Raw genomic sequence first — 19008 nt, forward strand, 5'->3', positions numbered from 1 at the left:
TGTGTAGTACTTTACATTTGTCAATGTTAAACTTCATTTGCCACCTCTCAGCCCATCTGCTCAACCTTTCCAGATCCTGTTGCAGCAGCATAGTGTCAGTAGTGTCCTTGACAACCCTGCCTACCTTTGTGTCGTCTGCAAACTTGGACATTAAGCTTGATATACCATCATCAATATCATTTATGAATACAGAAAACAATAATGGACCCAACACTGAGCCCTGAGGGACTCCACTAATAACATTAGTCCACGATGAGCAGTGTCCATTGATTACCACTCTATGTCTTCTCCCCCTCAGCCACCCCTTTAACCACAGCAGCAATTTGCCTCCAATGTTACACTGCTCCAATTTGTGCAGCAGTCTTCCATGTGCAACAGTATCAAAAGCCTTTCTAAGATCCAAGTATATAATATCAAAGTTATTCCCTGCATCCAGTTCCTTTGTGACTGCATCATAGTATCCAATCAAATTAGTCAGGCAAGACTTCCCCTTAACAAAACCATGCTGTGTCCGAGCTATAACTGAAGTCTTGTCTAAATGATCCTGCAGTGCTTCTTTAACTAGTGCCTCCATTAATTTTCCTGGAACAGAAGTTAAACTCACAGGTCTATAATTGCTTGTATCAGCTTTTGATCCTCCTTTGTGAATTGGGGTCACATTTGCACATCTCCAGTCTATGGGTACCTCCCCTGAGTCCAAGGAAGCTCTCATAATTATGGCTAAGGGTTTGCTTACTTCCTTTGCTGCCTCCTTTAATATAACTGGATAGATCCCATCCACCCCAGGTGCCTTTCTTGTGTTTATCTTCAACAATTTCTCCTCCACTTTACTCTCAGTTATTACAAGATTCTCTAGCTTATTGCTAGAGTTGAATACACCTCTGGCTTTCCCCTCGCTAAATAACTCCTCATGTGTGAATGTCGATGCAAAATATTCATTTAGTTTGTTAGCTACCTGAGCAGGATCATCAACAGTTGACCCATCGATATCAAGTGGACCAATCTGATTCATCCCCTTCCTTCTAGAGTTTACATAAGTAAAGAACTCTTTGCTGTTTTTCTTTGCATCCCTTGCCAAAGATTTCTCGTAATCTGCCTTCGCCTGCCTAACCTCCTTTGTAACTTGGTTACAGATCAACTTGTATCTATCATAGGCTTCTGTGTCATGTGTTAATTTGTATGTATCCCTTGCATGTTTCTTCTCTGCCATATGCCTCATCAGTTCATCTGACATCCATTTGGGCCTAAACCTTGAACAATATTTCTTAGTTGGTATGTAAAGTCTAGTAGCATCCAAGATAAGTTCTTTGAATGCTTCCCATTTTGCATTTACTGTTGGTAACATCATCAGTTGGTCCCACTGTATAGAATTTAAATACTAGACTCCAGAAGCATTCTGAAAGCAAAACTGAACGGAGGGAACACAGTTAAAGCCTATGCAGCTCCAGTACTAACATACACATTCGGGGTCATAGATTGGACTAACACTGAGCTAGAAGATATCATGCAAAAGACAAGGACAATGATGACCAAGAGTCAACACCCCGAAGTCAGCAGTGGAGAGAATAACAATACCTCGGAAAGAGGGAGCCTGACAGAGCAACAGAAAACAGCAATAGTTAACCTGAAGGATTGCTTCGAGAATAACACAGCACCAGGCCATAAGTAAGATAGATAAGTGGTATACCCCACTCAACCTAAGCGAGGAAACCTCTCCGGCCCAGCCAGTACAAGAAACGAACTTAGAAAGATGGTCAAAGAAGACACTACAATGACCTCCATCAAGATTCTTACACTGCTTCTATTGGAATGAGCAGAAGCCTGAAAAACAAGATGCAGGATATTTCAGAGACTGCTGGAAGTCATTGCGGTACAAGTAAACACATGGGTTGTGTTAGGGTAGCTAAGAATAGAAACAGGTGCATGTATACTTGCGTGTACACCAATGCTAGAAATTTAGTAAATAAATTTGATGAATTTCAGGTATTGCTCAAAACATCAAAGGCAGATATTGTTGGGATATCAGAGACGTGGTGTCACACAGATATAAGGAATGCAGAACTGGAATTTGGGGAGTACAATGTGTATAGAAAGGATAGACAGGACAGGAGGGGAGGAGGGGTTATGCTATTAGTTAAAAAACACATAAAAATCGAAGGAAGTGAAGCCAGTCAACATTGATGGACAGGGCAGTGTCGAGTCAGTTTGGTGTGACATAAGCATAGGAAAATCAAAATTGAGAGTAGGAGTGTGTTATAGGCCTAATGACTCTGATGAGTATAATAAGATACTGTACAGGGAAATAGAATGGGCCAGTAAATCAGAGAGTCTTATAATGGGGGATTTTAATTTCCCAGATATTGACTGGAATTTGTGGGTTGGTCACTCACACACTAGCAAGGCTTTTGTGGATTTATTGGATGATTGTTTTCTACACCAGCATGTTCAGGAGGCAACTAGAGGGAGTAATACTCTTGATCTGATTATCAGTAGTGATTCTTCATGCATTAGGAATCTGCAGATAAAGGAACCAGTGGGTGGCAGTGATCACAGTGTGCTGAAGTGGGATTTACTCAAGGAGGCAACTACCATCAGAGGTAAAGGGAAGGGTTTTTGCTTTCGTAAAGGCGACTATGATGGTCTGAGACAGTATTTAAATTCTATACAGTGGGACCAACTGATGATGTTACCAACAGCAAATTCAAAATGGGAAGCATTCAAGGAACTAATCTTGGAAGCTACCAGGCTTTACATACCAACCAAGAAATATTGTTCAAGGTGCAGGCCTAAATGGTTGTCAGATGAACTAATGAGACATATGGCAGAGAAGAAAAATGCATGGGATACATACAAATTAATGGGTGACATGGAAGCCTATGATAGATATAAGTTGGTCTGTAACCAAGTCACAAAGGAGATTAGGCAGGCAAAGGCAGATTATGAGAAATCCTTGGCAAAGGATGCAAAGAAAACCAGAAAAGAGTTCTTTACCTATTTAAACTCAAGAAGGAAAGGGATGAATCAGATTGGTCCACTGGATGTTGATGGTTCAACAGTTGAGGATCCAGCTCAGGTGGCTAACAATCTAAACGAGTATTTTGCATCTACATTCACACATGAGGAGTTATTCAGGAAGGGGAATGTCGTAGGTGAAGTAAACATTGGCAGTGAGCTAGATGATTTTCTAATAACTGAGAGGAAAGTGGAGGAGAAATTGTTGAGGATAAACATAAAAAAGGCACCCGGGGTGGATGGGATCTATCCAGTTATATTAAAGGAGGCAGCAAAGGAAGTAAGCAAACCCCTAGCCATAATTATGAGAGCTTCTTTGGACTCAGGGGAGGTACCCATGGACTGGAGATGTGCAAATGTAACCCCAATTCACAAAGGAGGATCAAAGGCTGACACAAGTAATTATAGACCTGTTAGTTTAACTTCGGTTCCAGGAAAATTAATGGAGGCACTGGTTAAAGAAGCACTGCAGGATCATCTGGACAAGAATTCAGTTATAGCTCAGACACAGCATGGTTTTGTTAAGGGCAGGTCTTGTCTGACCAATTTGATTGGATACTATGATGTAGTCACAAAAGAACTGGATGCAGGGAATAACTTTGATATCATATATTTGGATCTTAGAAAGGCTTTTGATACTGTTGCGCATGGAAGACTGCTGCACAAATTGGAGAAGTGTGGCATTGTAGGCAAATTGCTGCTATGGATAAAGGGATGGTTGAGTGGCAGAAGACAGAGAGTGGTAATCAATGGACACTGCTCAACGTGGACTAATGTTATTAGTGGAGTTCCTCAGAGTTCAGTGTTGGGTCCATTGTTGTTTTCTGTATTTATAAATGATACTGATGATGGTGTATCAGGCTTAATGTCCAAGTTTGCAGACGATACCAAGGTTGGCAGGGTTGTTAAGGACACTACTGATACTATGCTGCTGCAACAGGATCTGGAAAGGTTGAGCAGATGGGCTGAGAGGTGGCAAATGAAGTTTAACATTGACAAATGTAAAGTACTACATATGGGAAACAGTAACCCCAGATCAATGTATCAACTCTGTGGTACTACGCTGACAGTGGTAGAGAATGAAAAGGACCTGGGGGTAATTGTGCAGGCAGATATGAAGTTCTCTGAGCAGTGCAGAGGAGCTGCAAGAGTAGCTCATGGTGTCTTGTCAATGATATACAGGAATTTTTCTAGCAGGGACAGGGATGTGACTATTCCCTTGTATAAGGCATTGGTCAGGCCACACCTTGAGTACTGTATACAGGTCTGGAGGCCACATTTCAAGAAGGATGTAGAGCTACTGGAACGAGTACAGAGAAGGGCAACAAGATTAGTGAATGGAACAAAGGGTTGCCCTTACGAAGAAAGGCTTAAGTTTTGCAAATTACAGAGCCTGGAGACTAGGCATCGGCGAGGTGATCTGATAGAGATATATAAGCTTTGAATGGCTTGAGCATGCTCAATGCCGATGGGATTCTTCCTCTTGCTCAGAATAATCACCTGAGAGGGCTTAAATTCAAATTGAGGAAGGACGGATGTCGGATAGATATGCGGAAATTTGCCTTTAGCCAACGGGCAGTTAGTTTGTGGAATAGACTCCCATCGCTTGTTGTTGAAGTTGATAGCCTAAACAAATTTAAGGCTCAGCTGGACAGGTATTTCGAACGAACGGAGGGGAGAAATGGGAGTAGTGGTTGTTTTTTTTTTTTTTTTTTTTTTTTTTGGCTGATGCTGAATAAGCTTGCTTTCTTGCATCATATGCCTCTACTAATGCTAATGCTAAAAGATCACATCAACACCATTGCTTCCAATGCATGGCTCACAAGTGGGACGTTCTTCCCCGAGACTGAAGGAATCATGCTAGCCATCCAAGACCAGGCAATCAACACCAGAAACTATAGAAAATACATCGCAAAGGAGCCCGGAATGTCAGATGACACATGTTGATGATGCCACCTGGCTTCAGAAACAATCCAACACATCACCACAGATGCAAGGTGATCACCCAGACTGAGTATTCTCATAGACACGACCAGGTAGCCAGGATAATACATCAGAAGCTAGCGAGGAAATACCAGTTGACCAAAGAAAGTGTGCCATACTACAAGTATGAACCCCAGGCAGTACTAGAGACCCCAACCCACAAGCTGTACTGGGACTGCGCCATTATAACGGATAGGACAATCCCACACAACAGACCGGACATAACCCTTGTGGACAAGAAGGAAAAGGCTACCTATCTGATTGACATAGCAGTACCCAACACTGGCAACCTGCAGAAAACCCCTGGAGAAAAAAATCAGGAAGTACACAAACCTAAGACAGGAGATCAAAGAGATGTGGCATATGCAACAAGTAACGACCATCCCGATCGTCGTGTCAACCACAGGTATGGTGCCAAAGACCTTACATAACAGCCTAGCAGCAATAGGTCTCCTAGCGAACACCTACAAGGAACTCCAGAAGTCACAATCCTGAACACCTGTAGGATAGTCAGAGATTTCCTCGACCGACAGTAACACCAGACATTACAACCACCCTGTGTACTTGATAGCAGTACCCGTCATGGAGTGGACCCCCCCCCCCAATCAGGGAGAAATAATATAAAGAGCAACAACAATAATAATAGTGTTAACCCAAGCAAGCAATTCTATGATACTTTTCTTTGCATTCTTAGCCATGTACTTCTTGTAATCTGTTTAGCTTGCCTATTCCCTATGGTGGTTCATTGCAGACTAATTTGTATTTATTGTAGGTTTCTGTGTCCACTGCTAATTTATAATTATTCTATGCATGTTTGTTCTCTGCCACTATTATCATCAGGTTATCTGACATATCTGTGTTGGAATAAAAAACTTAGTAACTATTTGATTACTTCTCTGAATGCTGTCCATTTAGGATTTTCAGTTTGTAACATCATAAGTTGGCTCCACTGAAGGGAATTTAAAAACTATCTAAAACCACTATAGTCATCTTTACGAAAGCAAAAGCCTTTCTCCTTACCTATGATAATAGTTATTTACACAGATCACACATTAGTATATTTTGATCACTGCCACTAGTGGTTTTAATAATCATTCCATGCAGTTTTCTTCTTTGCTACTATTCTCATCAGTTGGTCCATTGAAAGGAATTTGAAAATTGTCTAAGATTTAGTAGCCATCTTTACGAACAATGACTACATTGTTTGTAAATATACACACTTAGAATCTCTATCCTTTACATTTGACAGTATTTATATCTTTATAGATATAAAATGAAGATCTCATATTAGTACATTACGGTCACTGTCTAGAGAATCTTAATGCATGAAGAGCCACTACTGATAATCATATTAAGAGTGTTGCTTTCTCTTGTTGCCTCACTAAAATGCTGCTCTAGAAAGCAGTCATCCAATAACTCCAAAAATTTCTGCTGCTCTCAGAGTAACCAATCCACAAGCTCCAGTCAATATCTGGAAAGTCAAAATTCCCCATTATAAGACATTCTGATTTCCTTCTCCATTCTAAGACATTCTGATTTCCTTCTCCATTCTAAGACATTCTGATTTCCTTCTCCATTCTAAGACATTCTGATTTCCTTCTCCATTCTAAGACATTCTGATTTCCTTCTCCATTCTAAGACATTCTGATTTCCTTCTCCATTCTATTTGTCTGTGTAGTTGTTCATTATACTTTATACATCACAGTCACTTTGTCTATAGCTGAATCTTGCTCTCATTTTAGTTTTCCGAGTACTTATGTCACATCAAATTGATTCAACACTGCACTGGCTACCCATATCAACTGGTACTCACCATACTGAAATTCAACACACTTAAGCAAGAGAATAATGACAAACCTAAAATGAGATCTTCATTTTATATCTATAAAGGCTACTTCTTAGTGGTGTGTGTGTGGGCAGTGTGGGGTCCCACCAGGTTTGGTTGCTGTTGAATTTTTTTTTGGTGCAAAAGCAACTTTGGCCATATTGCGCCTATGTATTAGTATTATTTGGCAATGATGTTGACATTTCTTAATTATGGTTTATATCTGGCTAAAATATCCTATTACTTTTAAATAAGTAAATACCTTTTCAATGTTGGAATTATTGCCTATGATTTGTGATAAAGTCAGGGAATCCTGAATATTTATAGGGAGATGGAAGGCTGTTTGTCACGCTAAGTAGTATTGTGGACATTCTATAAGGAAATATTCCACAGTGAGTTGATAAGAACAGTGGAGAAATTCTGGAGGACTTGCTTTCTTGAGTAAGTACAAGTGTGTGAGATGTGTATGTCCAATGCATAGCCTTGTTAGAATGACTTCTTTGTGATGAATCATACAGAGACTAATTCCACAGCTGAAGTTCATGTTTTATTTCAAAAAGTGTATTGTTTCGTTGGTTTTTCCAGATTTGTGACCACTGAGTGTTGAGAATCTGTTTGATGATAGGTCTGTAATCAGAATGTGGAACTTTGTAAAGCCTTAGGTTTGTATTTGTAGGATTCTTTGCTGCTCGATCAGCACTTTCATTGCACCAATGCCTGCATGTCCTGGGATCCAACAGAAATTTACTTGCCTTGTTTTGCTTTTTAACTTTACAAGATTAGCTTGTATCTGGTGAAGGATGGAATGTGATGGTGTCTGCTTTCGTTGGAGAGCATGTATTACAATTAATGAATCTGTATATAAGAGATGTTTCAGAAGAGGAGAGGATTCAATGTATTTTAAGCTCAGCAGAATAGCTACTGCATTCATTTGGGAGTAGCTGTGAGATGACAGCACCCATTTGGGTATCTGTTTTACAGCCGTCAGTATATATTTTAAGATATTCAGAGAACTGTGATGAGTGGGCTGCATGCATCTGTTTTATGTTGGCATTTGCCAAAGCACTTTTTCCCCACTGTGGAAAATAAGTGTCACAGTTAGGCGTGAAAATGTGCCAAGGTGGAATAGTTATGCTATTATCCTCATATATGTTGTCAAAGCTTAGGCCCCATTTTGAAACTAGTTCTTTTAGTCGTGTTCCAGCTGGTTTATTTACTGTGGGTTTATTGCTGTAGATGTTCTCCCACTGTGGATTGAAGAGATACTGCCAAGTAGGATGACGAGGAAGATTTCGGATTTTAGTGGCATAGTTTAATGGTAGCATTTGCCTCTGGAGATATAGTGAAGGCTCATGGGCCTCCGCATATAAGCTTTGTACAAGTGATGTTCTGTATGCCCCTAAGGAAATTCTTAAGGCACTGTGATGTATGGAATCAAGCCATTTGATGACACTTGGTCTACACGAGCTTTACACAGGGGCTCCATAGTCTAGTCTTGATCTGATTAAAGCATGGTATAGGCAAAGTAGTGTGAACCGATCAGTTCCGCAAATCATTGCAGAAAGAACTCTGAGAAAAGATCGTATGATCTTTTCCAGGTTTAGGGAAAGGCAATTACAAGGGAGTGATGCCAGGAGTTTGGATAATAGTTTTCCATATAAATTCTATTGTATAGTATGAGTAATGGCTTTAAAGATTTTTGACTAAGTTGTTGGATCATTTCATAGCGAACCCCATTGAGTCCTGCTGCACCCTTCCTCAACTTAGCCAGAGCTTTTCACAATTCTTCTATGTTGAAAGGCTGATTATGTGGGAGTTGTTGGCTGGTATTAAAGTTTAGTTTGTGGTTTTCAGCTACAGTTTTCATTTTCTGAAAGGATGGGGCATATACCCCATCCTTTCAGAATGTACTGCTGATATATTTGCAAAAGTAGCTGAAGTATGTTCACAATTTCCTTAGAGTTATTGATCTCCTGTCCATTCCAGTTTATTAATGGAGTTGGAACAGAAAGAATTTCCCATCAAGTTTTCTGATGTTGTTCCATATAACAGGGTATCTGTATTTTTGTTAATTGTGGAGGCGAAACGTATCCATGATTCCTTTCTACTTCTACGCTAGATATATCTGTCTCTAGCTCTATCTTTTTTTAAAATTTATGAGACTGATGGAGGTGGGATACTTTCGGAAGAGATTCCAAGCCTTATACTGCAATTATCACTCCACCACACTGGCATTTATGATATTTTCCCGAAGACCAAGGGATTGTAGTTTCAGCTGCTATTAAAATTTGGTTTGTGGCACTTGTTCTATATTTTGTCCAGTCAGCTTTATGGAATATCCATCTTTTTTGGCCATCATGATGTGTAACATCATTTGTTAATATTTTGCAGACAACAGGGAGATGGTTGCTATTAAGAGGATTATTCCAGATTGTCCATTCAATAAGTGGATATAGGACGAGTGAACATATGGAAATGTCAATTGTAGAGGTTGTTCCAGTGGGCAAATGGATGTATGTCTCAACTCCAGTGTTAAGGAGTGACAGCTTTTGCTTTTTCAATAATTTTTCAATCAATTTACCACATTTATCTTGGTGGCAAGATCCCCACAGGGGATGGTGTCCATTTAAATCTCCCATGATACAGACCGGGGGTAGTAGCTGGGTTGCTTCTAGATCTGCAGATGCATACTCTTGATTTGGAGGAAGGTAGAGTGAGACCAGTGAGAATGTAAACTGCATTGAGCCTCATACTGCAACTTCTTCCAAAGATGTTCGTAGTTGGAGGCATTTACACAGAATTCTGGAGTTGATTAAAATAGCCACTCCACCATGAGCTCCACTGGAAAGAAATTGGTCTTGTCTGTAGGTACCATAATGGTTCACTTCATCCTCAAAAAGGCCTCTAAGGTTGGAGAATAGTTCATATCACAAATTTAAATAAATACGCCAACCGTTTTGATTAAAATAGTTTAATACTGTAAAAATATAAAAATATAAATATGATAAAATGTACCAAGCGATACAGTGGATACTGTAAAATAATATTTACAAAACTGATTCACTATAAAATAAAATATATTACAAAAATGTTAAAATACAATAATATACAAAAATAAAGCGATAAAACAATGATTGTAGCTTTTTGGGGGTGTCTGCCTCCTATCTCAACAACAATGCTACTTGGGCAACACATCCTTTAGTATCAGGTTCACAGCTGACCAGGCGCATGTTCAGTACTACTTTCACATGCACCAGACCCAGAAGTGGCTCAGGAATGAGGAAACGAGAAGCGCTCTTCTCTTGCGAGGACTACAGCTTCCAAGATGGGGTGGAGCCGAACACCCCTATCCCTATTCATGCTACTGTTTTCGGACGAGCCAATCCACAAACTCTCCAACCACTTACGGTCCCAGAACCTGTGCGCCCAGTCAAGGATGACAGCATTCTTGGGGGAGACTTGGTGCTGTTTTTCCCAATAATGCTCAGCAATCGCGGACTTATTGATCTCTGCGGTCTGTATGGCTCTCATGTGTTCCCCCAGACGGTCTTTTAATCGCTGTCCTGTCCCCCCCCACATAACACTCCCCACAATCCAGGCATCTGATCTGCAAACTTGGAGTTCCCTATGCATAGGTGGAAAAGGTGCATGAAACAACACCGTCTGTTCCAGTCACCACAGTTTATATTCCCTACTATCCGGGCTTATCAGATCGTATTGCAAGGATGCTTCGTGACTTTCAGGAACGCTGTGTGCAACTTCCGGGCCGGAGGTTGCACACGGTAGTGTCACAGGTCAAAGACCCCATTGCTAGGGACTCTAGTAGTGGGGTTATATATGAGATCAGATGCCTGGATTGTGGGGGAGACAGGATGGTGACTAAAAGACCATCTGGGGGAACACACGAGAGCCATACAGACCGCAGAGTTCAATGAGTCCGCGATTGCTGAGCATTATTGGGAAAAACAGCACCAAGTCTACCCCGAGAATGCTGTCATCCTTGACCGGGCGTGCAGGTTCTGGGACCGTAAGTGGTTGGAGAGTTTGTGGATTGGCTCGTCTGAAAACAGTAGCATGAATAGGGATGGAGATGTTCGGCTCCACCCCATCTTGGAAGCTGTAGTCCTTGCAAGAGATGAGCACTTCTCGTTTCCACATTCCCGAGCCACTTCTGGTTCTGGTGCACGGGAAAGCAATACTGAACATGAGCCTGGCCAGCCACGTGTGCCGTGAGCCTGATACTAAAGGATGTGTTGCCCAAGTAGCATTGTTGTTGAGAAAGGAGGCGGACGCCCCCGAAAGCTACAATCATTGTTTTATCGCTTTTAATTTTCGTATTTTATTGCATTTTGACATTTTCGTAATATATTTTATTTTATTTTATAGTGAATCAGTTTTGTAAATATTATTTTACAGTATCCACTGTATCACTTGGTACATTTTATCATATTTATATTTTTATATTTTTACAGTATTAAACTATTTTAATCAAAACGGTTGGTGTGTTTATTTAAATTTGTGATAATGGTTCACTGCTATGTTTACTTGTGGAGTTAGGTTAGTTTCTTGAAGGAAGATACCTAAAGGATGATATTTATCAATTAAGTCACAAATGTCATGGATGTTACTGTGGAACCTCAACAATTCCACTGTATTACTGTATGCATTATATTGGCTTTGTTTTTGTATCTGTCTTTTTGCGAATGGTGGTCTGCTTAGATTGTTCAGGCTTTTTCTCTTTTCTGGGATAAAATGGACAAACATCCATCTCTTCCTCGGCATGTATGTCTAAGATCAGTTCCTCTGAGACTTATTTTGTCATATGTATTATATGATCATGAACAGAGGGTTTGTCTTCTGTATCTATGTTTTTAGTATTTGTGGTTGGCTTGGCTGCAATGTGGAAGATGTGTTTAGCAGAATTGTAACTGGTGTGTTGATGGCTTGATTGGAGACTGGTGTTGAGAATGGCTTTACTGATGAAGCTAAGATTGAGCAAACCTGATCAGCTATAGAAATACTGGGAGAACTGTAACATTAGTTTGAACCTCAGTGGTAGTGGTGACAACAGCAGTTATCTTTTATGTTGTTGGACAGTTGCTGCACATAAGCATGTTACTGTAATTGGTGATATTTGTGTTTCTTTGCTTCAAGATAGGAAACTTTATGCTCAGTTTTGTACTTCTGAATAATTTTTTCTCTTTTCCATGTTTCACAGTCTTTGAAATAATCCGAGTGATTGCTTCTACAGTTTGGACACTGTAAAGACTGCAGAACATTCGGTATGGATATGATCTTTGGATCCACATGAAGCACATACAGCAGTCCCTCGACATACTGCCTGAGCATGCCCAAATTTTTGACATTTGAAGCATCTGATAGGATATATATGGTTGGATATGACAGTCTAAATATCCAGCCTTTACTGAAGTTGGTGGATTTGGCAAGTTGAACGTTAGTATGATGTTTCTGGTTGGAAGTAATGAGCCATCTTTTTTAATTAGGATTCTCTTAACCTGAATAATGTTTTGGTCTAATAGTTCTTGTTTAATTTCTTCCTCAGATACACGTAGAAGATCCCATTCTGTTATAACTCCTTTTGAGTAGTTTAAGGTGGTATGAGGTGACACTTCTGTTGGAGTTCCTCCAAGTGTTTTTCAATTAAAGTAACTTCTCAGAGTGCTTGTGTTGTGTTGTTTCTACAAGTAGGTCACCTGATTTTAGTCTGCAAACCATTTTTGGTGAGCCAGCAGCATTCTCTAAACATTTCTGGATTAGAAAAGAAGAGAGCTTAATGACTGGCTGGTCAGTCAAGGAACGTATTATAAGGAAGTGAGGCCAGATATTCTGGTCTGTATCCTTCTTTTGTCTCTTAGCATAGGAAGAGTTGTGATCTTCCTGCTCTCTAGAATGTGATGGGGCATTGATCCTGCAAGAGACAGTATTGGTATAGTCTATCTCTTCTCCTTTCACCCCTGGCAGATTAACTTTTCTGCCAAGGTTTCTGGTCCCATCATGGGGAGGCAGGGGCAGTGCCTGGTGTGACCAAGCAAAAAGTATTAGGTGTAAGTAATAAACTATGAGAAATAAAGAAAGGTGGCTTTCCTTCCTTGCTCTGTACAAGTACTTTTTTAACAAGAGCTGTTATGAAATAAATAGATTTCTTAACAGAAGGAAAGTAAAAGAACTGTAAATCACTTTTAGGAAATTGCTCGGTCACAGTCGCCTGGCACCCAGGGCCATCCCACCAGGAGCCGTGTGGCCAAAAGCCAGAACACAACAAAACCCAACACAATACTACACATAACAAAAAAAAAAAAAAACACTTTTCTGGCTTTTACAGTGTAAAGTGTAGCTTTCACAAAAGTATTTATGGTGCGGATGTGGGAAACCACCGGCGGTGCTTGACCCAAACACTAGGCATGCACTAATGACTGAGTGGCACCAAGTTTCCAATACCTGCCACAACATCTGCATTTGATGACTTAGCCAATACTTCAAATGCATCAAATTTGTTAACTATATTCATTTAGTGTATAACCAAGTATAAGTGCAACTGTTTTTGCTCTTAGTAACCCTAACATATCTCATGTAATTGCTTGTCCCTTGAGGGCAGTCAGCAGACTTCATAATCTCTAACACCTCACTTTCCAGACTGCTGTGTGTTCCAACAGAAGCACCATATAAGTCATTTATTATTATTATTATTATTAATATCCATATGATGCAAGGAAGCCTGAGGCTTATGCTGCACCAAGAAAAAAAAAAGTTACCGAGTAACCCTGTGTGTGAGAGAGAGAGTTTGGTTTGGTTTTTTTTTTTTTTATGAGCATTAGCAAATAAGGCCATATTGCTCCGTGATATGCGGTGGTCGTTCCCTGACCTTTCCGCATCCTCCGTATTTGGTGGTGATGGGCTCGAACCCTGGTCTAATTAAGAAGCGTGTGCTACGCATTGCTGCTGCTCCTTCCCACCTGGCTACGGAGGTGCCTGGGGGGGAGAGAGAGAGCTTATCTGCGAAAAGATCTATTTTTTCACCTCTACTTGCAACTGTTGTTATTTTTGTATATCCCCCACCTAGCTGGTAGTTTCCCAATCCACTAATACTACCTTCAGAGCATCAGCAAATATTCTGTATCCCTTCTACTTAAGAGTATCCTATCTGCATAGAAACAGTCTCTCCTGTTAACAGAGACCATACTGAGAAAAATTCTGCTCCGAGAGGCATTCACATTTCTCCATGGCTCATTATAAGTCTTGCCTCATGTATCCCTTCTACCATGTCTGGACAGAATTGCAGGAACTTTCTAATCCTAACTCTAACTTTTTTCTCAACATTGCATTGTACCTGTTAAATAAATCCTTATATCTGACATATATAATAACTACAAGCCAGAAATTTCCATATGAAGGAACCAATAGGTGGCAGTGATCACAATGTACTAATGTGGGACTTACTTAAAGATATAACTATTCAGAGTTAGGCGGAAGAGTTTTTGCTTTTGTAAAGGTAACTACAGTGATCTCAGACAGTTCTTAAATTCTATACAGTAAGGCTGTTGTTGTTGTTGTTGTTTGGTTGGTTTTTAGGAGCATTAGCAACTAAGGCCATATTGCTCCGGGATATGCGGTGGTCATTCCTTGACCTTTCCGCATCCTCCGTATTTGGTGGTGACGGGCTCGAACCCCGGTCTAATCAAGAAACGTGTGCTACGCACTGCTGCTCCTTCCCACCTGGCTACGGAGGCGCCTACAGTAAGGCCAACTGACGATGTTACCAAAAGCAAATTCCAAATAGGAAGCATTCAAGGAATTAATTTTGGAAGCTATAAGGCTTTTCACACCAACTAGTAAATACTGTTCAAGGTTTAGCCAAAACGGATGTCAGATGAACTAATAAGACTCATGGCAGAGAAGAAAAATGCATGTGATGCATATAAATTATTAGGCAACACAGAAACCTATGGTAGATATAAGCTAGTCCTAATCAAGCCACAAAGCAGGTTAGGCAACCAAAGGCAGATTACGAGAAATCTTTGGCAAAGGTTGAAAGAAAAACAGCAGACTTTTTTAATTATATAAACTCTAAAAGGAAGGGGATGAATCAGATTGGTCCACTTGATATTGATGGTTTGACTGTAGATGATCATGTTCAGATAGCTGCCAAACTGAATGAGTATTTTGCATCTACATTCACACATGATGAATTCTGTAGGGAAGTGGAAAAAAAGCTTATTAAACTCTAACAGGGAGCTAAATGATTTTGTAATAACTAAGACCAAAGAGGAAGAGAAACCGTTGAAGTTAAACATAAGAAAGGCACCTGGGGTGAATGGGATCTATCCGCTTTTATTAAAGGAAGCGACAAAGGAAGTTGTTGTTGTTGTTGGTTTTTAGGAGCATTAGCAACTAAGGCCATATTGCTCCGGGATATGTGGTGGTCATTCCCTGACCTTTCTGCATCCTCTGTATTTGGTGGTGATGGGCTCGAACCCCGCTCTAATCAAGAAGCGTGTGCTACACACTGCTGCTCCTTCCCACCTGGCTACGGAGGTGCCGACAAAGGAAGTAATCAAACCCTTAGCCATAATTATGAGCGCATCGCTGGACTCAGGAGAGGTGCCCATGGACCGGAGATATGCAAATGTATCTCCAATTCACAAAGGGGAATCAAAGGGCGACACGAGTAATTACAGACCTGTTAGTTTAACTTCTGTTCCAGGGAAAATAATGGAGTCACTGGTTAAGGAAGCACTGCAGGATCAGCTAGACAAGACTGCAGTAATTATTCAGACACAGCATGGATTTGTTAAGGGGTATATCTTGTCTGACAAATTTGATTGGATACTATGATGTGGTCAGAAAGGAAATGGATGTGAAAAATAATTTTAATATCATATACTTGGATTTCAGGAAAGTTTTTGACACTGTTACACATGGAAGACTACTGTACAAATTGAAGCAGAATGGTATTAAGGGTAAGTTGCTACAATGGATAAAAGGATGGCTGAGTGGGAGAAGACTGAGAGTAGTAATCAATGGAAACTGCTCTTCTTGGACTAATGTTATTAGTGAAGTCCCCCAGGGTTGGGTCCACTGTTGTTCTGTAAATTTATCTATGATATTGATGAAGATATATCAGGCTTAATGTTTTCAGATGATACATAGGTTGGCAGGGTTATTGATGACCGTATGCTACTGCAACAGGATCTGAAAAAGTTGGGCAGATAGGCTGAGAAATGGCAACTGAAGTTTAACATTGACAAATGCAAAATACTCTATATGGGTAGCAGTAACCCCAGAGGAATGGACCAACTGTGTGGTAGTACACTCAGGGTAGCGGAGAATGAAAATACTTAGGGTTAATTGTTTTGTCAGATATGAAGTTTTCTGAGCAGTGCAGACAGACTGACAGAGCAGGTCATGGGGTCTTGTCAATGATATACAGGAATAAGGAGGTTATTATCCCCTTGTATAAGGCAATGGTTAGGCCACATCTTGGCCTGACCATTTAACAGGTTTGGAGGCCTCATTTTAGGAAGGATGAAGAGTTGCTAGAGTGAGTACAGAGAAGAGCAACAAGACTGGTGAGGGGAACAAAGGGGTACTCTTACGAATAAAGGCTTAAGTTCTGAAAATTGCAACATCTGGAGACTAGGCACCTGCGAGTTTATCTGATTGAGGTGTATAAGGCCTTGAATGGTTTGAGCAGGCTCAATGCTGATGGGTTTCTTCCTATTGATCAGATTACAAACCTGAGGGGGCATAAACTCAAATTGAGGAAAGACAGCTGTAATATAGATGTGCGGAAATTTGCCTTTAGCCAGCAGGCAGTTGATTGCTGGAACAAACTTCAATCTGTCATTGTGGAAGTTTACAGCTTAAATAAATTCAAGGAAGAACTGGACAAACTTTTGGAGCAAATGGATGGGTGAAATGAGAAGGTTTTTTTTTTTTTTGTTTTTGACTTATGCTATATAATCTTAATATACCTCCTCTTTTTTTTTTTTTTTTTTTTCGGTAGTTGTTGGCGCATAGGCTTCTGTGGCCATAATTAGTATTAGTATTAGTAACAGCCGCATGGTGCAAGAAAACCTATGGCTTATGCTGCACCAGCCAAAAAAAAAAAAAAATCCGAACAAAACAATGATAAAAACAAAAAAATATATAAAATAAAATAAATAACTAAATAATAATAATTAATAAAAAAAAAAAAAAAAAGGAAATTAAACCTATCATCCTATGCACTTCCCTTACCCGAAAGTACTATCCAGATGACCTTTGAATTTCCCCAAACTGTCGGCCTCTACCACCCATGAAGGCAACTTATTCCAGTAATTTATAACTCGCTGGCTAAAATAAAACTTCCTGCAGTCCAATCTAAACATTTCCCCCCGTAACTTGAATTTATGTCCCCTAGTTCTAGCATCATTTGTAATCTTGAATATTTCATCCTCATTCATTTTACTGATGCCTCTCAGAGCCTTAAACACCTCAATCAAATCTCCTCTAAGGTGTCTAGTTTCCAAACTCTGCAACCCACATATTCGAAGTCTTTCTTCATAAGGACGCCCTTTTGCCGATCTCACCAGGCGAGTTACCCGTCTTTGCACCCTTTCAAGAAGCTCGATGTCTTTCTTTAGGTGCGGTCTCCATACTTGAACACAGTATTCCAAGTGTGGTCTCACATTAATGCACCTCCCAAGGTTTTTTTTGCCGTACTTTTATCCAAGCCTGAGGCAGGAATCGAACCCGCAACCTTTGGGTTTCCAGGAAGGCACTTTACTCACCCGGCTAGCCCGGTCGGCAATATATCTCCTAATTCTAATGTTTTAACAGCATTGCCTTAAACAATAGCCTGCATGCTGCTACTGTTATAAATCCAGCACATTCTTTGGTAGTGTGTCAAAAATCTTAAGATTTTAAACAATGCTTGAGGAAAAATTTTCTTACTCATTTTAAATTGGATAACCTGGGCAACTGTTACATTGATATGTCATGTCTGATCGATTAGTGAATTGTTCAATTGTCAATGCCCTGGCTATTTATTATAATGAGAGACTTCCATACTTTAACATAACTGAATGAGGCAAAGTATGCATATTTATTGCTCACTGTCTGTTTTTATTATTTTGTTTAAAACTGGTAATCCAATAGTTTTCTATATGGAGAATAATTAATCCTTAAAATCTTTTTAAAACTGATAATGGAAGGGATGATGTGCTGTATTTATTACAGTTAAAATGGCCACATTGGATTTGCTATGGAAAAAGTCCAAGTATTATAAGCCCATTACTGTATGCTCCTAAGATATCATGAATATGATCTTTAATTTAAACTGTGTATGAAATAACTCCACATGTGTACTTTTAATTTATCATTATAATGGTAATAAAAGACACATACTTCAGAGGATATACTTGAGCAAAGTTTTCTCGTCGAAAGTGACTAAGATTAGTTTGTGTTGAGTGAGTCTGCCTGTGTCGAATATCAGCCTGAAAAAAAGTTATGGCAATTACAAAAAATCTGTTATATACATAAATATTATAGAATATATATAATCTGTAATATACAGATTTATATATATTGTAAAAGTGAATTCTGCTCATAAGCAGAATTCACTTTTTACTTATGAAAGTAAAATAAAAATAAAATAATATATAAATATTGATATAGTTATATTGTTAAAATGAAATATCATCCTGTTATAAATATGTTAATATCAATACATCAATATCTTTTAGGGACAGAATAAACAAAATTTTGTTTCAGGATAATACAAGTTTCCTATTTAGAATATAAGTTTAATCTTCCCTTCATCATCATAACTAGCTTTTTTTTTTTTTTTTTTTTAGTTTTCTATATAGCTATAGCTATATAGAAAAGCAAAATACATATAGCTATTCTATATATATTTTGCTTTTCTTGAACATAAATACAACAAATTTAAAACCTTACAAAAATTAATCTATAAAATTTGCAATACCCTGTTGTGAGATTGAAAGCAATTATTTTTTAAAAAAACTTAAGACAATAGATCTAAGTTTGCTGAGATTAACTAGTCTTCCCGGTAGAGAGAAAGATAGAAAGTAGTAGACAGAAAAAGTCGAGGTAGGAAGGTAGAAAGGAAGTGTTAGCATACACATTTGTTAACACTTCTATGTAACATTTGTTAACAGCTCTATGAT

General features: G+C 39.3%; 1 protein-coding gene across 7 annotated transcripts in view; it reads right to left on the minus strand.

Annotated features, from left to right (window-relative positions):
• LOC150085649 (cilia- and flagella-associated protein 206) overlaps window positions 1–19008 on the minus strand; it is a 465016-nt gene that overhangs the window by 23024 nt on the left and 422984 nt on the right. For all 7 annotated transcript variants that reach the window (XM_090373411.1, XM_090373412.1, XM_090373415.1 and 4 more), the window contains one exon: window positions 18227–18315. In XM_090373411.1, the coding sequence (XP_090229537.1) occupies window positions 18227–18315 (89 nt within the window). The remainder of the gene's footprint in view (window positions 1–18226; window positions 18316–19008) is intronic.

This window comes from Mastigoproctus giganteus, chromosome 5 (assembly GCF_048544385.1).
Source record: "Mastigoproctus giganteus isolate SK-2022 chromosome 5, ASM4854438v1, whole genome shotgun sequence".
In the NCBI taxonomy this organism is placed as follows: Eukaryota; Metazoa; Arthropoda; class Arachnida; order Uropygi; family Thelyphonidae; genus Mastigoproctus; species Mastigoproctus giganteus.